General features: G+C 49.1%; 1 protein-coding gene and 1 non-coding gene across 2 annotated transcripts; one reads left to right on the top strand and one right to left on the bottom strand.

The window, feature by feature from the left end:
- Positions 1-435: 435 nt before the first annotated feature.
- On the bottom strand, positions 436-1,708 carry MYMX (myomixer, myoblast fusion factor). Its single transcript, XM_042938921.1, has 2 exons — positions 1,682-1,708; positions 436-1,187 (listed from the first exon to the last, which is right to left on the bottom strand). The coding sequence occupies exon 2, from the start codon at positions 1,171-1,173 to the stop codon at positions 919-921; it is 255 nt and encodes an 84-aa protein (XP_042794855.1). The 5' UTR covers positions 1,174-1,187; positions 1,682-1,708; the 3' UTR covers positions 436-918.
- Positions 1,709-11,078: 9,370 nt separating this feature from the next.
- LOC122220838 lies at positions 11,079-11,181 on the top strand. Its single transcript, XR_006203012.1, has one exon. It is a non-coding gene; the product is annotated as a U6 spliceosomal RNA (small nuclear RNA).
- The last annotated feature ends 6,245 nt before the right edge of the window (positions 11,182-17,426 follow it).

Genomic DNA, 17,426 nt, shown 5'->3' with positions numbered 1-17,426 from the left:
CCCATGGTCACCTCCACCCCCAACCGCCCAGATCTCTTAAAAGGCACAGTGCCCCTCAGGAAGCATTTTTGCTCTGCTCCCCTGGGTGGCTGCCGGCAGGGCCCCTTAGCAAACAAATCTCCCTCTTCCCACGCCGCTAGGTGAGCGGCCGAGGAAGTTTTCCTTCTTACCTTGAGCTGGCCGGCCAGACCTCTAAATCGGACCCAGGACTGCTGGGTCACGGGGTGACATACTGAAGTTATGCAAGAGAAACGATCTCCAGGAGATGAGGACTGCAGGACAATGGAATAGGAAGCAAAAGGGAGCCGGGAGTGGTTTTCCCCCTCCCACCCCCTGGCCACGTTAGACTGTTTTTCAGTGTAGGAGCATGGGTGACACAATTTTCAATGGTATCCCACGAATTCAAATGAGCAGATATTTATTGAGCACCTGCTGCGTGCTGGGCTTTGGGGCAAGACTGACCAAATCAAGGTTCTATTATTTGAAGGAAAATCCTGAGTCTGAAGGACAGACTGTCTGGGTTAAAATCTCCCCTCTCAGATAAGTTGTCAGTTATCCATGGGTGAGGACTGTCCCTCACTGGAACTCAGGTTCCCATTTGCCCGGGATGGGGGTGGGGGAGCAGAGTCACTCCCCTCATCCCCCCCTTTCCCCTCCCAGCCCAGATGCGATTAGGAAAGGTGTCTTGGAAGGAGGAGTGCAGGGTGGCGTAAGATCAGTTTTCTGCTAGATGCTGGGTATCCTTCCAGTCATTCCTGTTGGGAGTGGGGAGGCATTCCTGGTCAGACCCCTCTTTGTGCTCAGTCCCCCACCGCGTCTTCTGCACAGTGGGTAGGCTGTGCTCAGTGGTGGTGCCAGGACTGTCTTGCTCCAAAAGAATGGCTTTTGATGACACAGCCAATATCAGGGATCGCAGCCTCATTTTGGGGGAGCTAGCCTCTCCCTCCTCTCCTGGCCAGCCACTCTGGAGACCTCCTCAGCGTCGGGAGGGCGGCTCTGGCTGAGGATGAACAACAGACAGCCCAGCAAAGCTTCTCGAACATCCTGCGAGCCCAGGCGGCGGGCCAGTCGGCGCAGGAGGGGCAGGAGGTGCCGGCGGGCCAGGCGGGTGGCAGGCAGCAGCAAGCGGGACATCAGGGTTCGAAGCAGCAGTGGGAGCAGTGGAGCGGGCATGGCTGGGTCAGCGACTGCGAAAGCAATCCAGACTCTAAGCTTGCCCCTTTCCTGCTCCCTCCTCACCTGGCAAAAACTGGGGTGGGCAGGTGTCCCCCCACTCCAGTTTATACCCTCATGCTCCCCCCACTTCAATTCCTGGGTCATTTTTGCTTTCCAGAAGCCCTTTCTCTTGGCAAAGTAGCTGGGGCAGGAAGGTTCTTACCACAGTGCAGATGGAGACATTGAACCAAAGCAAGAGCAAAACTGAGGCTAGGACCCACAATTTGCCCTTCCCAGTCTCCAGGGGCTCCTCTAGTTCCCTGGACATCCCCCCCCCCCCCCCAGTCAGTTCCACCCCTCCTCAAGCACATCCTCAGTCTCAACCCAGCAGGAGTTCTTCCCTAGGCAATTGTAAATTTTCCTCCAAGGCCCCTTGATCCACCCAGACCTGACACTTCCTACCTTCCCAACCCCCCCCCCCCCCCCCCCCCCCCCCGCCCCAACCCCACCGGGCAGCAGCTCTCACCAGTCAGAACTGTTGCTCAGAATCAGTCTCTGGCTGAATTTGCCTGCAGGGGCACAGCCTCCCTGGACCCTACACAGCGGCCCCACCCAGTTCAGCCCCACCCTAGGACCGCTTGCCTGGGTGGGGGGGGATTAACGAAGAGACAGCTGTGTTCTGGCACCTGGTATATTGAGGGCAGGGGGCAGCTGGCTCGGAAGAAGTAGAAGGAGCACATGCAGGAATTTTTCCTGCTGGGTGTAGACTTCAGAGTTGGAACCCAGACTGTGCTTTCTAAGGGTGTGACTGTCGGCGCATTGATTTTTCTGGTCTCTAGTCTCCTCCACGGTTGTCTCAGTAACTGGGAGTACCTAGAATGGAACGATGTAAGAGACCCACTTGCCCAAACCTCAGAAGCGGGAAGGCTGCAGCCCAGACACGCCAGGCATGCTATGGCAGGGAGTGACCGAAACAGGGAGAACAGGACGGCAGGACGTGGGCAAGCACCGGGGGTAGAGGAGTGAGGTCACAGTCCATCTGACAGTTGGACACAGCTCGGTGACACTCCCACCCACTTTAGGACCCTCTTCACTCACTTTCGCCCAACACGAAATGAAGTTTCATGAGCTAGCGAAATACAGAGACAACCTGGGGTTGTTTTGTTTTTGAATACCACATCCTCCTACTTCATAAAATGGGTACACGTTTTGCCTTTCTGGACCCAGAAGAGATAATGGCCATGAAAGCATTTTGTAAACTTCACAGCTTTGGGAACAGTTATCGACATTCCATCACCAGCCTCCATTAGCATCATCACCATCTCTAAAGCCACCGAAGAAGACCGTGAAGAAAGAAAACCTAAACGTCAGAAAGGCCCTCCCACTTCTGCCTGGAAGAAGCAGGGAGAGGAGCTCGAGTTCAGATTTATGGTTCAGTCCTCCTCTCCTTCCAGTTGCTGCCTGAGGAGATGTGCTGGTCATGTGTCATCCTTGGGCCATGGGCCGACACGTGCCAATCCTGTGAGCTCATGACCTCACTCACTTCTTACTTACTACCATTATCTGGAGGCTGCTTTTAGACAAACAGGCTTGAGCAATGGAATGCAGAAAGGGCCACAGTGAGGGGCACCTGGGTGGCTCAGTTGGTCAAGCATCTGACTCCTGGTCAAGTCACGATCTCATGGTTGGTGAGTTCGAGCCCCACGTGGGGCTCCACACTGAGCGTGCAGAGCCTGCTTGAGATTCTCTCCTTCTCTCTCTGCACCCCTCCCTGCCCCAAATAAATAAATAAACTTAAAACAAAACAAAAGGGCCACAGCGACCACTTGGCTGAATACAGACAGGTCTATCAGGCCACCCACCCTGAAATATCCATAGGCCCTAACTGACCCATAACAACTAGGCACAGGTACCAAAAAAGGGAAAACTCCTTGTCACCATACCTCTTCACTTTCCCTCCTTAAAAGTGGCTCCCTCCCACTGCCTTGTTGTAGATAGCCCCTCCTCTGCTGTCCAGCCAGATGCTCCCTTGCGGTGTGTTCACTAAACTTCTCTCCCCTTCGTTCTGCCTCAGGTGAGTTATTTCACCCCCTGCACCACCGGCTTCCACCCAATCATCACTCCACATTTGGGGGCCTCCGTCTGATCAAGAGACACCCCATTCAGGCACCACACACTCTGCAGGAGAGCTATTATAACCATTGTACAGATGAAGAAACCGAGGTTCAGAGTGGCTCACTTAGCCAGAGTCCTACCACAGATAAATGGCCTGATCTCCCCCCAAACCCGCCCCTCCTTCAGGCTTGCCCATCCCTGTAAATGACAACTGCAACTTTCTAGTTCCTCAGGCCGAAATCTTGGACGTTATCTTGACCTTCTCTCTTCCCGTCACAGTTCACTACCCATATGAGTAAATTCTGGCACCTCTGCTTTCAAAATATCCAGAATCTCACCACCTCTCACTGATGTCACCGTGACTACCCTTATCTGAGCATTCATCATTTCTCACCTGAATTACTGCAGTTGCCTCCTAACTGGTGGTTCCTGCTTCTCTTTTCCACACAGTGACCAGGATGATTTTCATGAACGATGGCTCAGGGGTGCGTGGGTGGCCCAGTTGGTTAAGCATCCAACTCTTGATCTCAGCTTAGGTCTTGATCTCAGGGTCATGGGTTCAAGCCCCGCATGGGCTTTGCACTGTTTTAAGTACATTTGTGCTTGAAACGAAACAAAAAAAAAAAACCCATAAATCAGATCCTGTCTTCTTTCTGCACAAACAGTCCAATGGCTCCCATCTCAGAGTTAAAGCCAAAGGCTTTAATCGCAACCTACAAAGCCTTGGGTGGTCTGACCTCACCTAACTTCCTGACTCAACTTCTATCCTTGTTTCTCTCATTCTGCTCCAGCCACACTGGCCTCCTTGCTGCTCCTTAACTGTGCCAGATATGGTTCTGCCTCAGGCCCTTTGCACCCACTGTTCTCCTTCCCACAAGGCTCTTTCTCCAGGTATCCACGTGGGGCTCTATCTCACTTCTTTCAAGTTTTTGCCCATATGGCACCTATCCATCCTGTTTAAAATTACACCCCTTTCATCCCATCTCCTCTGTCCCCTCTCTATCCAAATCTCTGTTTTACTTGTCTCCACAGCAAATCATTTTCTGACATGCTATATATTTTATTTTACTTCCTTATCTTACTGATTATCTGCTGCCCCCCACCCCCACCCCAGAGAACATAGGGACTTACATCTGTTTTGTCTGCTGGTGGTCCCCAGTGCTTGGCAATAAACTTTCAATGTAAAGAATGACTCAGTGAAGGTTCTGTGATGGGTCCCAAACTCAGACCTGCTTGTCCAGAGCCTGTGCTGCTGAGCCCCAGAGCTCCTTTGATCTGCGTACACTCTTAGGATGTGAGACCCTGTTTGCCATGGAAGCTGGAGAGAGCCTTTCAGAGAGGCGAACCAATCACATGAACCCAAGGGAAAGGAGTCAGACCTGATGGTTCCCTCTGGGAACCTTCGAAGTATGCAATTTTGAGGGAACCATGAGTCTCAACCAAGCACTGACCCGCATAAGCAGAAATTGATGACCTCAAGTAAGTCACACTTCCCCTCCAACCTCAGTTGCTACAGCTGTGAGATCCTTGGACCTTGGACCTGGAGTCAGATGCCTGTCCCATCCCTCATCCTTGTCCTCGTCCCTTCCCCTATCTCCCGCTCCCTTCTCCGCCCCCCCCCCCCCCAGCATAGTGAGGGACTCTTGGACCTAGACCAGTGAGGCAAGTAAAGGAAACAGGATGTTGTCTCTGGTAACAATGGGGAACCTCAGAGGTGGGGGGGGGGGGGCAGTGAAAAGGGAGGTGGGGGAGGGGCAGCAGCTGCCAGGACCTGGGTCTAGTCTTAGTTTACTCTCTACTCCCTAACCCCCTGGGATTAACTCCCCTGTCCACCTCCTTCCCACCTTCACCTGGATTAATCCTTCCCTATGCCCATCAGCCTGCCCCAGACATTTTCTCCAAGGCAGAAAAGCAGGGGCGCTGCTAAGGATTTCCTCAGCCTTTCCTGGAAAGATAACCATCTTCTCTGGCAACGGAGCTCCCACAGAGCAATTCCTCCCAGTTCCTGATTTAGCCTTGTGTAATGGATCCTGCCTGCACCACCCTCACCTCTGCCCCCCACCCTCTGCTGTTGGGAAGAGGCCAGAAACTTTGAGGAAACTGGCCAAACCTCCTGTTCCTTAAAGTCAATTAAAAAAACAAAACAGGATCTGAGGGCCAACTTGTGAAGTTTGTGACCCCTGGAGTCCTCCTCCCTGGTCTTCTTCCCAGAGCCTCAGGGGTCTCTAGAATGCTTTTGGGTAATTGGAGCCATTCGTGTCAACCACAAGCACCGAAGTGCCAGTGACCGTGTGCCAGGCCTGTGTCAGTTGCCGCCGAGGACACGGGACAGATCCACGGAGAGTCAGCAGATAGTGTGAGACAAGCATCTGGGTAGACCGGGTGGGGGTGGGGGGGCGGTGAGAGTTGCAATATAGTTAGTTTTTTTTTTAAGTAATCTCTACACCCAACATGGGGCTTGAACTCACAACCCCGAGATCAAGAGTCTCACGCTTCACCGACTGAGCCAGCCAGGCACCCCATATAGCTAATGGGTTCTTGGGAGACCAGGCACCGCGGGGCCTTCCGTTCTTCCCACCCCTTTCTGCTTGTCCCCATGCAGGGGTCCACAGCACTCCACTACATGACCTCCTCTGCCACGGCCTGCACAGAGAGGTGAAGAATGGATTTACATGCTGGCTCTGGGACCCTCTGTCAGGGCCTCCGGGGACGCCTGAGCGGACTGTGCACTGCACAAGCGGGGATGGGGATAACACCGTCTGGAGCTGTGCTGTGTGGTGGCCCCCTTCTCTAACACGGGAATTGTCACCACTCCTGCCTCTGACAGGATGGAGACATGGGAGAACATGGTCCAGAACTGGCTCTAGAAAGTGTCCAGTAAACAAGAGTTTCCTTCCTTTCATCATTTGGGTTTTACCTCCCAGTACACCCTATGTCTGAGGCCAGGGCAGCTGGCTGCTTCTCGAAGGTCTGCTCGGGGGCACCCTGATGTTCACGACCAGCCACTGAGAGTGGGTGCTGGGCCTCAGTTAAAGCTTGAGTTTTATCGCTTCTCGGCCTTTTGGCTAAGATCAAGTGTAGTTAAAGCTTGAGTTTTCAAGTCTCCTTCGGGCCCCGGCCCCTGGCACTGTCATCTTTCACTGTCCTGTTGCCCCTCTGGGGGATCAGCACTGGCCTGGAGCCTCCCCATTCGTGGGAAGTTGAAGGCAGTGCCCACCCCCAAACAGGTGTTCTGAAGAGAAGCCAGGGGCGCCTCGTCAAGGGCAAGGGTGCTGAGGGTGCAGGTGCTGAAGAGCAGGTGTGGAGGCCAGTCAGGGGCGGGGAGTGTCGGGGTTGGTGGGGGGGAAGGGCAGAGCACCAGCCTGGCACTGGGAGTTCAGCCCTGTTACCTAGCACAGCTCCTCTTGGCTTGTGACAATAGTCACTCAACTGTCTGAGTGGGGCCGTTGTGAGGCTCTGAGGCCTGGGAGAAAGTTTCGGGTACTTGCAGCACCACTGAGGTAAGAGATTATGCACTTGGGAGGGGACAGTCCCACGACCCATGACCCATGACCACCGTCCGTTCTTCTGCCCACCAATTCCAGGCCAGGATAGGCTCATGACCAGGCAGCCAGGCAGGAGGACACATATTAGACATGCTTATCAGGCATGGAGAAATGGGTCAGGGAGTTGAGCGTTGCCGGAAAGAGTAGAGCTGACAGGTGGGACCCTACCCTATCCGCAAGAACAGTTGCTGTGGCCAGGGGGAAGGCGGCCCAGAGAGGAGCCTGTACAGAATGCGGCCCATTGTCCCCGCTGAAACAACTGTCACTCTCCCCAGACTCAGCTGACAGGACCTAAGGTGGGGGGTGTGAGCTGCACCCCTCTGGTAACGCCTCACAGGGAAGTCAGCTGTTGGCACAGGACAGCTGCTCCCTGGGCAGCAGGAAGGAGGGGTGGGCACCAAGAGGCAGGAGTAGGAGGTAGGGAAGGACATGCCTGGCATATTTGATGGGTGGAGGGACAGCAGAAAAACCCACAAACCCCAGGCATAAATCTAACAAAGACTGAGTGAGACCCTAACGGTGAAAGCAAACACCATTTTTACAGAGGGACCAAAAAAAGAAGACCTGAACATACGGATTAATGTGCCTGGTAACAATGGTCAGGAGAGTATCATGTTATACAAATGTTAGTTCTCCCCCACATTACTCTGGAAATTCAGTGTGATTCCAGTTAAGATCCCAACAGTGTTGGTTGCTTCCCTTTCTGGAATTGAGTAAGCTGATCAAAAAATGTATATGGAAGGAGTGCCTGGGGGGCTCAGTCTCTGAAGCATCTGACTTCAGCTCAGGTCATGATCTCACAGTTTATGGGCTTGAGCCCCACGTCGGGCTTTGTGCTGACAGCTCGGAGCCTGGAGCCTGCTTCGGATTCTGTGTCTCCCCCTCTCGCTGCTCCTCCCCCGCTTGCACTCTGTCTCAGTCTCTCAAAAATGAATAAAAGTTAAAAAAAATTTTCTTAAATGCATGTGGAAGAAAAAAGGACCAAGGAGAAAAAGAAGAAAGGATACCAATCTGGCCCTACAGATACTACTCTGGCCAATCTAATAATACGGGAATTAAAACGGTGTGGCAAAATGCAAACATAGACACAGTGGCTAAGGAACAGAATAGAGAATTTAGAAACAGACCCCAGAGTATATGGGGCAGAGGGGGAGTTTCTGCTCAGAGGAGAAGGGACGGGGTTGGAGCACAGGGTCGGAAATGGGGCTGGGACAGTTGGCCCTCCATGAGGAAAAGATAAGTGTTGACCTGTTGCTGTACCAACTACAGAAATATATCCCAGTAGCATTAGAGATCTGAATGTGGAAAGTAAAACTATATAATATAGGAGCTGATCTTTAGGAATTTGGGATGGTAGACGCTTATTTGTGTCATAGAGTTTTATAAACTTTTTGTGTTATCTTCACAATTATACAAAAGTAGAGATAATAGTATGATGAACTCCCACGTATCAATCACCCAGCTTCAATAATAATTCAAAAACTTTCAATTAACACAAGACACTCACAACAAAATGACAAGACCGTCCCTCCCAGACGGGGAGAAGACATTTGCAACCCACATACCTGGAAACGATTTGGTATCCGTCATAAACAAAATACTTCTATAGTCAATAAGAAAACAGCACCAACAACAAGGAAACAGCAATAACAACAAGGAAAATGAACAAAGGTCACGAGCAGGTCATTTCCTGGAAAGGAGACACAAGTGACCCATACGTGTGAAAAGTTACTTATCTACACCAGCATAGGGGGAACTGCAAACGGTATCTGAAAGGGTTACCGTTCTGCATCTCTGAGAAGGAGATGAAGAGAGAGCTAATAGGCACATTTTATTTTATTTATTTTTTATTAAAATTTTTTTAAATGTTTATTTATTTTTGAGAAAGAGAGAGACAGACAGAGCGCGAGTCGGGGAGGGCAGAGGGAGAGGGAGACACAGAATCCGAAGCAGGCTCCAGGCTCCGAGCTGTCAGCACAGAGCCCGACGAGGGGCTCGAACCCACGAACTGCAAGATCATGACCTGAACTGAAGTCAGACGCTCAACCGGCTGAGCCACCCAGGCACCCTGGCACCATCATTTTAGAAGGCACTTTGGCAATATCTGGTGAAGCTCGAAACACACATTTCCCTGGAATCCAGCAGTCCTACTTCCAGGTGGAACTCTAGAGAAATGTCCACAAATGTGCATAGGGAGATGTGTGCAAGGATATCCGTTGATGCTTTTTGCAACAACAACAACAACAAAACACACAGAAACAACCAATGTCCACCAATAGGAGAACAGAAAAGTCAACTTTGGAGCACCTGGCTGGCTGGCCCAGTCAGTGGAACATGTGACTCTTGATCTTGGGGTTATGAGTTCGTGCCCCACATCGGGTGTAGAGATTACCTAAAATCTTTTAGGGGCCCTGGGGTGGCTCAAGAGCTGGATGCTCTTGCTTTCCTCTCGGGTCACGATCTCACAGTTTGTGAGATTGAGCCCCATGTCTGGCTCTGCACACATGGCATGGAGCCTATTTGGGATTCTCTCTCTCCCTCTCTCTCTGCCCCTACGCCCCTCTCTCTTTCTCTCTCTAAAAAAAAAAAAAGTAAAAAAATAAAATCTCTTTTTTAATATTTATTTTATTTGGCGGGGGAGGGGAAGGGCAGAGAGAGAGGGAGACACAGAATCCAAAGCAGGCCCCAGGCTCTGAGTTGTCAACACAGAGCCTGACGCGGGGCTCGAACCCACGAACCTTGAGATCGTGACCTGAGCTGAAGTCCGACGCTTGACCAACTGAGCCACCCAGGTGCCCGAAATCTTTGTTTTTTTTTTTTTTTAAAAAAGAAAAGAAAAATCACCTTCATCATAAAATGGAATACCATACAACAGATAAAATGAGTGCACTAACTCTCATGTATCAACAGGGATAAGTGTCAAAACATGATGCTGAATAAGATAAAGCCAAGTGGAAAAATGTTATGAGCCAAATTATATAATTTATGTAAAAATTTTATTTTATTTTAAATGTTTATGTATTTTGAGAGAGAAAAATAGAGCAGGGGAGGGGGCAGAGAGAGAGGGACACACACACACAATCCCAAGCAGGCTCCACGATGTCAGTGCGGAACCTGATGTGGGGCTCAATCCCATGAACCGTGAGATCATCACCTGAGCCAAAATAAACTGAGCCACCCAGGTGCCCCTATGTAAAAATTTTAAATATATGAGCATTAGTATATACTTTTGTAGATACATACCTATGTAAAAACATAGGAGCAGGGGCGCCTGGGTGGCTCAGTCGGTTAAGCGTCCGACTTCGGCTCAGGTCATGATCTCACAGTTCGTGAGTTCGAGCCCCGCGTCGGGCTCTGAGCTGACAGCTCAGAGCCTGGAGCCTGCTTCACATTCTGTGTCTCCCTCTCTCTCTGCCCCTTCCCTGTTCATGCTGTGTCCCTCTCTGTCTCAAAAATAAATAAACATTAAAAAAAATTTAAAAATATAGGAGCATCTGGGTGGCTCAGTCGGTTAAGTGTCTGACTTCCGCTCAGGTCATGATCTCACGGCTGGTGAGTTCAAACCCCGCTTTGGGCTCTATGCTGACAGCTCAGAGCCTGGAGCTTGCTTTGGATTCTGTATCTCTCTTTCTCTCTCTCTCTCCTGTCTTGTGGCCTATCTCTCTGTCTCTCAAAAATAAATGTTAAAAAATTTAAAAAAAAAAAGATGTACCACGAGATTAATGTTTCGTGCTTGCTGACAGAACATCCACTCTACAGTAGCTGGATCAAGGAGTCCTTTTACCTTTCAAGTCTTATTATTTAAGAAATACAGATGGGGGTGCCTGGGTGACTCAGTCAATTGAGCGTCTGACTTCGGCTCAGGTCATGATCTCAAGGTTTGTGAGTTCGAGCCCACATCAGGCTCACACACTCACAGGGTGTGGCTTGCTTGGGATTCTCTCTTTCTATCATAATAAAGAAATAAACTTAAAAAAAAAGAGAGAAATACAGGTATGCCTGGGTGGTTCCGTCAGTTGAGCGTCCGACTCTTGATGTTGGCTCGGGTCATGATCTCATGGATCATGAGATCAAGCCCCAAGCCAGGCTCTGTGCTGACAGCATGAAGCCTGCTTGGGATTCTCTTTCTCCCTCTCTCTCTCTGCCCCTCTTCTGTGTGCGTGCTCTCTCTCTCTCTCTCTCTCTATCAAAATAAATACGTAAATATTAAAAAAAGGAACATCTGTGATTCATGGGAAGAGGTCAAAATATTAACAGTAATAGGTGCTTGCTTCACAGGCGCATTTACTAAAGTTGGAACAGTACAGAGATTAGCACGGCCCCTGGGAAGGATGATATGTGAAATCTTGAAAACAAATCAACATTAATAGAAGTTAGGAAGAATTAAAAAATTTTTATTTTATTTTAGAGAGAGAGACACACACACCACACACACACACACACACACACACACACACACACACAGAGTGTGAGCGGGGGAGGGACAGAGGGAGAGGGAGACACAGAATCTGAAGCAAGCTCCAGGCTCTGAGCTGTCCGCACAGAGCTTGACGTGGGGCTCGAACTCATGGACCATGAGATCATGACCTGAGCCAAAGCCACCCGGGCCCCCTCAGCCACCAATTCAGCCACCCGGGCGCCCCTGAAGAAAGTGGCTTCTTGAGACAGAAGCTGCTCCTGGTGGAGAGGCTGTGAAGACTGATGAACTGACAACAGAAGTTTTAGAATTTTATGTAAATATAATTGATAAAGCCATGGCAGGATGTGAGAGGACCGACTCCAGTTTTGAAAGAAGCTCTACCGCGGGGAAAATGCTATCACACAGCAGCACATGCTGCAATCATTCGTGAAAGGAAGAGTCAATGGATGTGGCAAACTTGACCGTTGTCTTATTTTAAGAAACTGCCACAGCCACCATAACCCTCAAGCCTCCAGCACCCTGATCAGTCAGCAGCCATCAGCAAGGAAGCAGGACCCTCCACCGGCAGAAAGATTGATTTGCTGAAAGCTCAGATGAAGGTTAGCATTTCTTTTTAGCAATAAATTAGTTTTTTTTTAATTTTTTTAAACATTTATTCATTTTTGAGAGACAAAGAGAGACAGAGCATGAGTGGGGAAGGGGCAGAGGGAGGGAGACACAGAATCTGAAGCAGGCTCTGGGCTCCGAGCTGTCAGCACAGAGCCTGACGTGGGGCTTGAACTCACGGACCGCTAGATCGTGACCTGAGCCGAAGTCAGATGCTCAACTGACTGAGCCACCCAGGCACCCCAGCAATAAATTAGTTTTTAATTAAGATATGCACATTGTAGGGTGCCTGAGTGGCTATGTCGGTTAAGCGTCCGACTCTTGGTTTTGGCTCAGGTCCTGATCTCACCGTTTGTGTGTTTGAGCCCCACATCAGGCTCTGCGATGACAGTGCAGAGCCTGCTTGGGATTCTCTCTCTCTCTCTCTCTCTCTCTCTCTCTCTCAATAAATAAATAAATAAATAAATAAACTTCATTTTTTAAATTAAAAAGATTGTTTTTTTAGACATAATGCTATTGCACACTTATGAGACTACAGTATAGTGCAAACCTAACTTTTATATGCACTGGGAAACCAAAAAATTCATTTCACTCACTTTATTGCAATACTTGCTTTTTGGTAATGTTTGGAACTGAACCCACACTATCTCTAAGGTACGCCTGAGTTGGTCTCTCCAACCTCTTAGGCTTTTTCTCTGGATTTCCCTAACGCTCTTCACCTTTCTCTCCCTCTTTTTTTAAGTTTATTTATTTATTTTGAGAGACAGATAGAGTGTGAGCAGGGGAGAGGCAGAAAGAGAGGGAGAGAGGGAGAATCCCAAGCAGGGTCTGTCGGCAGAGGCCGACACGGGGTTCGAACCCATGAAACTGTGAGATCATGACCTGAGATGAAATCAAGAGTTGGAAATTTAACCAAAGGAACCACCCAGGCCCCCAGCATTTTTTTTCCTCTCTTTCTCTCCCTGCCTCCCCACAAGTTTCTGGACCCCAAGAAGTAAAAGGCAGTGTGGGCTGGCAGTAGGGAGCATAGTGCTGGGAGTGCCTCTTGCTTCTGGCTGTTCTCCGGGGGTGTTCTTTCTACACTCAGTCTCTCCTTGGGTGTCCAGAAATGGCCCCTTTCTGCCCTCCCTTCCTTCTCTGGCTCCCTTAGGCAGGAATTGGTGCTTTGTGCCAGGGATGAGGCTGGCATCAGGGACACAGCAATAGGACAGGCACAGGAGACAGGTCAGGGGAACCCAACAACGTGGAGGTGACCTTGCCACGCCCCCCCATGGCATTCCAGGGGAGCAAAGCCTGTGCCCTGAGCCACAGACCCAGAGGGCCACCAGACCTCTCTTTATTTCCTCCTGTCCTCTGTGAATCCGAGAGGAGAGCCCCATCCACTTCCTTCCTCTCCCTTGCACCCAGCTCTCTCAGTGAGGGAATTCTGAAAATAGGAGGGAAGGCACTGGAAACCCAGCCTAAAGGTTCTTGGAAGACCTGGAAGGCTGGGTTTGGGGAATGCACATCTCCAATGCCACTGAAGGTAAATCCATGTGAGTTATGGCAAAATAGATGTAGTTAAACTCTGTGTCATTCAACCGAAGGGTTGATTCTGTTTGAATCTGATCACACAAATGTTGAAGAACAGAAAATATGGGCATGGTTCTTTTGTAAAGAGCTACATTTTAAACACTTTTCCATCCTTGAGATAGATAAATAGATACCTACACAAAAATCCACCTACAGAATTCCCATTAGAGTTAGAATCATTCCAGGAGAGGAGGTTGTGTGATTGGGTCAGTTTTATTCGAAGAGGGCAGCTTTCAGACCGAGTGATACTAATATATATTATTTAATAGGGACACGATATGGGGTGGTGGTTAAGCAAGTAGGCTCCGCTCAGGGTTCAAATCCCAGCCCTTCTGCCTCCATTGAGGAATCTTAGGCAAATAAGTCATTAACGGCTCTGGGCCTCAGTTTACCTTTCTGTGAAATGGAGCCAATTTAGAATGAAAAGGCTTCTACTACTGGTTAGATATTAGAACGGCGCCTGGTATAGAGAACATGCTCAGTGAATGGTAGCACTCTTGTTTTTTTTAATAATGTACCCACATCTCATATTCATCGGTCCTTATAATTTTCCCTGGAGTGTTCTCTTCCCTAGACAGATGAAAAAAACTGAGGTTCAGAGAGGACCTCGGTGACAGTCGGAAGAGGGTGCAGGGAAGACAGTTGAGGTAGAGAAGTTTGCACCTCAGACCCAGGAGGGTTCTAATACCCCGCACGGCCAGGTTGGCCCCACAAGAGGCGTCCTTGGTGGAGAGCTTTGGACGTTCGAAATAGGGAGTGAGCACGTTAGCTAGGACACCCATTCATTTCCCTCCTCAACAAACATAGTGTTCCTGCGAAGGCACTTGAAATACCTTGAAATAAGTCAGTGAAAGACAGCCCTGCCACCGGCTGTCAGTAAGGCACCCAGAGGAGTAAACAGGAAATTACAATAAGGAGAGACGATTGTGCTGCCAGGGAAAAGTGCCTGGCGCCTGAGGAGTCCAGGGCGCCTGGCCAGCATGGCCTGGGGAGCAGGCGTGGAAGTTCTCTTAGAAGGCCTCCCACAAGACCGGCCGAGCTCGAAGCCAGCTGAGGTCTAGGCGAGGGCGGGGGTTCGGAGAGGAAACAGGAAGAGAAGGCAGAGGCCGAAGGTGCGCTGGGGGCAGAGGGCGACCCTGCTGCAGGGAGGAGGAACAGAATCCAAATGAGGAAGAGCCTGAGCCAAGATGGAGGTCAAACAGCGGGGTGAATTCAGGAAATGTCCGGTGCGCGCGAGGCGGGGGCTGGAAACAGTGCTTGGGCGAGTCTGGGTGGTTCTGACTAGCTGGTGCCACTAAGGGAAAGAGGGACAGCAGACTCACTCTGGGGGACGGGTTGAGGAAGCCAAGTTTCCAACAAGGTGAAGGTGCTTCTGCAAGACCCACGGGACCTAGAGGCTCACGTCTCTGGCCGGAGCGTGTGCAGCGGTTAACCTCGGGCAGCGTGGGAGAAATGTGGCGCATTGGGCGAGAGAATGAGGCTGCAGAGGCGATGGGCAGGAGGGGCACCTCCGGCGGACCTGCCTGTGGAGACAGAATAAACGCAAGGAGAAATGCGAGGGCGCTGTGAAACGCTGTGAAAGTGCAGCGATAGACTCCCAAAAGGGAGATTTAAGAAATTGCAAAAAAAAAAAAAAAAAAGAAATTTATTTTGTAAATAAATGCACCCACAGATACAAACACACAAAGGCATTGAGAAACAGGAAGTGGTTATCCTGGGAAGTAGGCTGAAAGGTGAATTTTGGTTTTCTTCTGTGTGCTTTTCTCTATTTTCCATGTTCGAATGAGAATTTGTAATCCTGGGGGGCGTCTGGGTGGCTCAGTCAGTTAAGCATCCACCTTCCGCTCAGGTACCAATCTCTTGGTTGGAACCCCACCCCTGGCTTCGCACTGATAGCTCAGAGCTTGCTTGGGATTCTCTCTCTCTCTCTCTCTCTCTCTCTGTCCCTCCTGCACACGCATGCTCTCTTTCTCTCAAAAATAAACAAACATAAAAAAAAAAAAAGAATATGTAATCCCAGAAGTCAAAGGACACAATAAATGTTATTTACAATAAGAAGAGTCTTTATAGAGCCAGATGTCACCAAGAGGTCAAATGTCACCAGGACGAATGAGGAACTAGAGGGGTTTTAGGACGTGGCTCTGAGAGGGGACAGGTGGCCTGAGGAAAGCAGTTCTGCTGGAGTGAAAGGGAGGAGTGGGGTCTGTGTGGCAGGCATTAAAACCCAGTGGAGGGGTGCCTGGGTGGCTCAGTCAGTTAAGCGTCCGAGTTCAGCTCAGGTTATGATCTTGTGGTTCACAAATTCAAGCTCTGGGTCGGGCTCTATACTGACAGCTCAGAGCCTGGAGTTGCTTTAGATTCTGTGTCTCTGGCTCTCTCTGCCCCTCTGCCTCTCACGCTCTGTCTCTCTGTCTGTCTCTCTCTCTCAAAGGTAAATAAATAAACATTAGGGAAAAAAAACCAGTGGAAAGACAAATGACAAACAAAGGGAAATATTCGCAGCCCCTATGGCAGAACAAAGACAAATCTTCCTAAAATATAAATAGCTCCTAGACTTGTATAAGGAAAAACACAAAAGCCTAGTATAAAAATGGACAAAGAATATACAGAGGCAGCTCACTGAAAATGAAATGCAAGCAAAACGGGAGTCTTAGCTCAGTTTCAACTTGCAATAAGAAAAATGCAAATTATGAGGACACTGAGAAACAATTTTGTTTCTACCAGATTAGAGATATGTAAAAGTTTTACCACATACCGTGTTGATGTGGGGAGATATGCACTCTCTCATATTGCTGGTGGCAGTATAAATTCCCCCGATATGGAGGGAGCTTAATATATATAATGAATTACTGATGTATATGCTTTTTTAAAATTTTTGTTTTTAAGATTTATTCATTTTTCAGAGACAGTCAAAGCATGAATGGGGAAGGGGTATAGAGAGAGAGGGAGACACCGAATCCAAAGCATGCTCCAGGGTCTGAGCCATCAGCACAGAGCCCGAAGCGGGGCTCGAAATCACGGACCTCCCGATCATGACCTGAGCCGAAGTCGGATGCTTAACCAACTGAGCCACCCAGGCGCCCCTGATGTATATACTTTTTAACTTAATATCCCACTTTTAGAAACGTATCTTCTAGAAATATCTGCATTATATGAAACGCCACGTGTGGTGTCATTCATTGTAGCATTGATTATAATAGTTGAAGATTGGGAACAACTGTCAGGAAAGAACAGACAAAGTCAATGTCAAGACTTCACTACATAGTGAGATCCTATGCCACTATAAAAAAATCATACAGAAGCTCTCTGTGCACCAATAGAAAAATATCTCCAAGGTATCTATTTTAATTACTTTAAAAAATAAACTATTTTTTAAAGTTTATTTTATTATTTATCTCTGAGGGGGAGGGGCAGAGAGAGAGGGAGACAGAGGATCTGGGCTCTGCGTTGACAGCAGCGAGCTTGATGTGGGGCTCGATTCACGAACAGTGAGATCATGACTTGAGCCAAAGTCGGACACTTAACTGACTGAGCCACTCAGGCGCCCCACCTATTTATTTGAGAATAGTTTTACATTTACAGAGAAATTGTGAAGATAGTACAGACTATTTCTGTATCCCCCACACCCAATTCCCCCTATAATTAGCATCTGACCTTAGGATAGTATGTTCGGTACAGTTAAGGAACTGATATTGATAACATTAGTATTAACTGAAACCCATACTTTATTCAGATTTCCCTAGCTTTTACCCAGTGTCCCTTTTCTGTGCCAGGGTCCCATCCAGGAGACCACATGACACTTAGTTGTCTTTTTCTCCTTAGGTTCCTCCTGGCTCTGTGTCTCAGACTTTCCTTGTTTTGGTGATCTTGACAGTTTTGAGGAATCCTGGGCAGGTGTTTTGCAAAATGTCCCTCAGGTGAGATTTGTCTGTTTTTCTCATGATTAGACTGGAGTGTTGGAGTTGGGGGGAAAGAAACCAAAGAAGTAAAAAGCCATTCCTGTTGACGCTGAC

Source organism: Panthera leo, chromosome B2, assembly GCF_018350215.1.
Source record: "Panthera leo isolate Ple1 chromosome B2, P.leo_Ple1_pat1.1, whole genome shotgun sequence".
Lineage (NCBI taxonomy): Eukaryota > Metazoa > Chordata > Mammalia > Carnivora > Felidae > Panthera > Panthera leo.
Note: the sequence above shows the minus strand (reverse complement) of the source record. Positions and strands in the feature narration are given on the sequence as shown.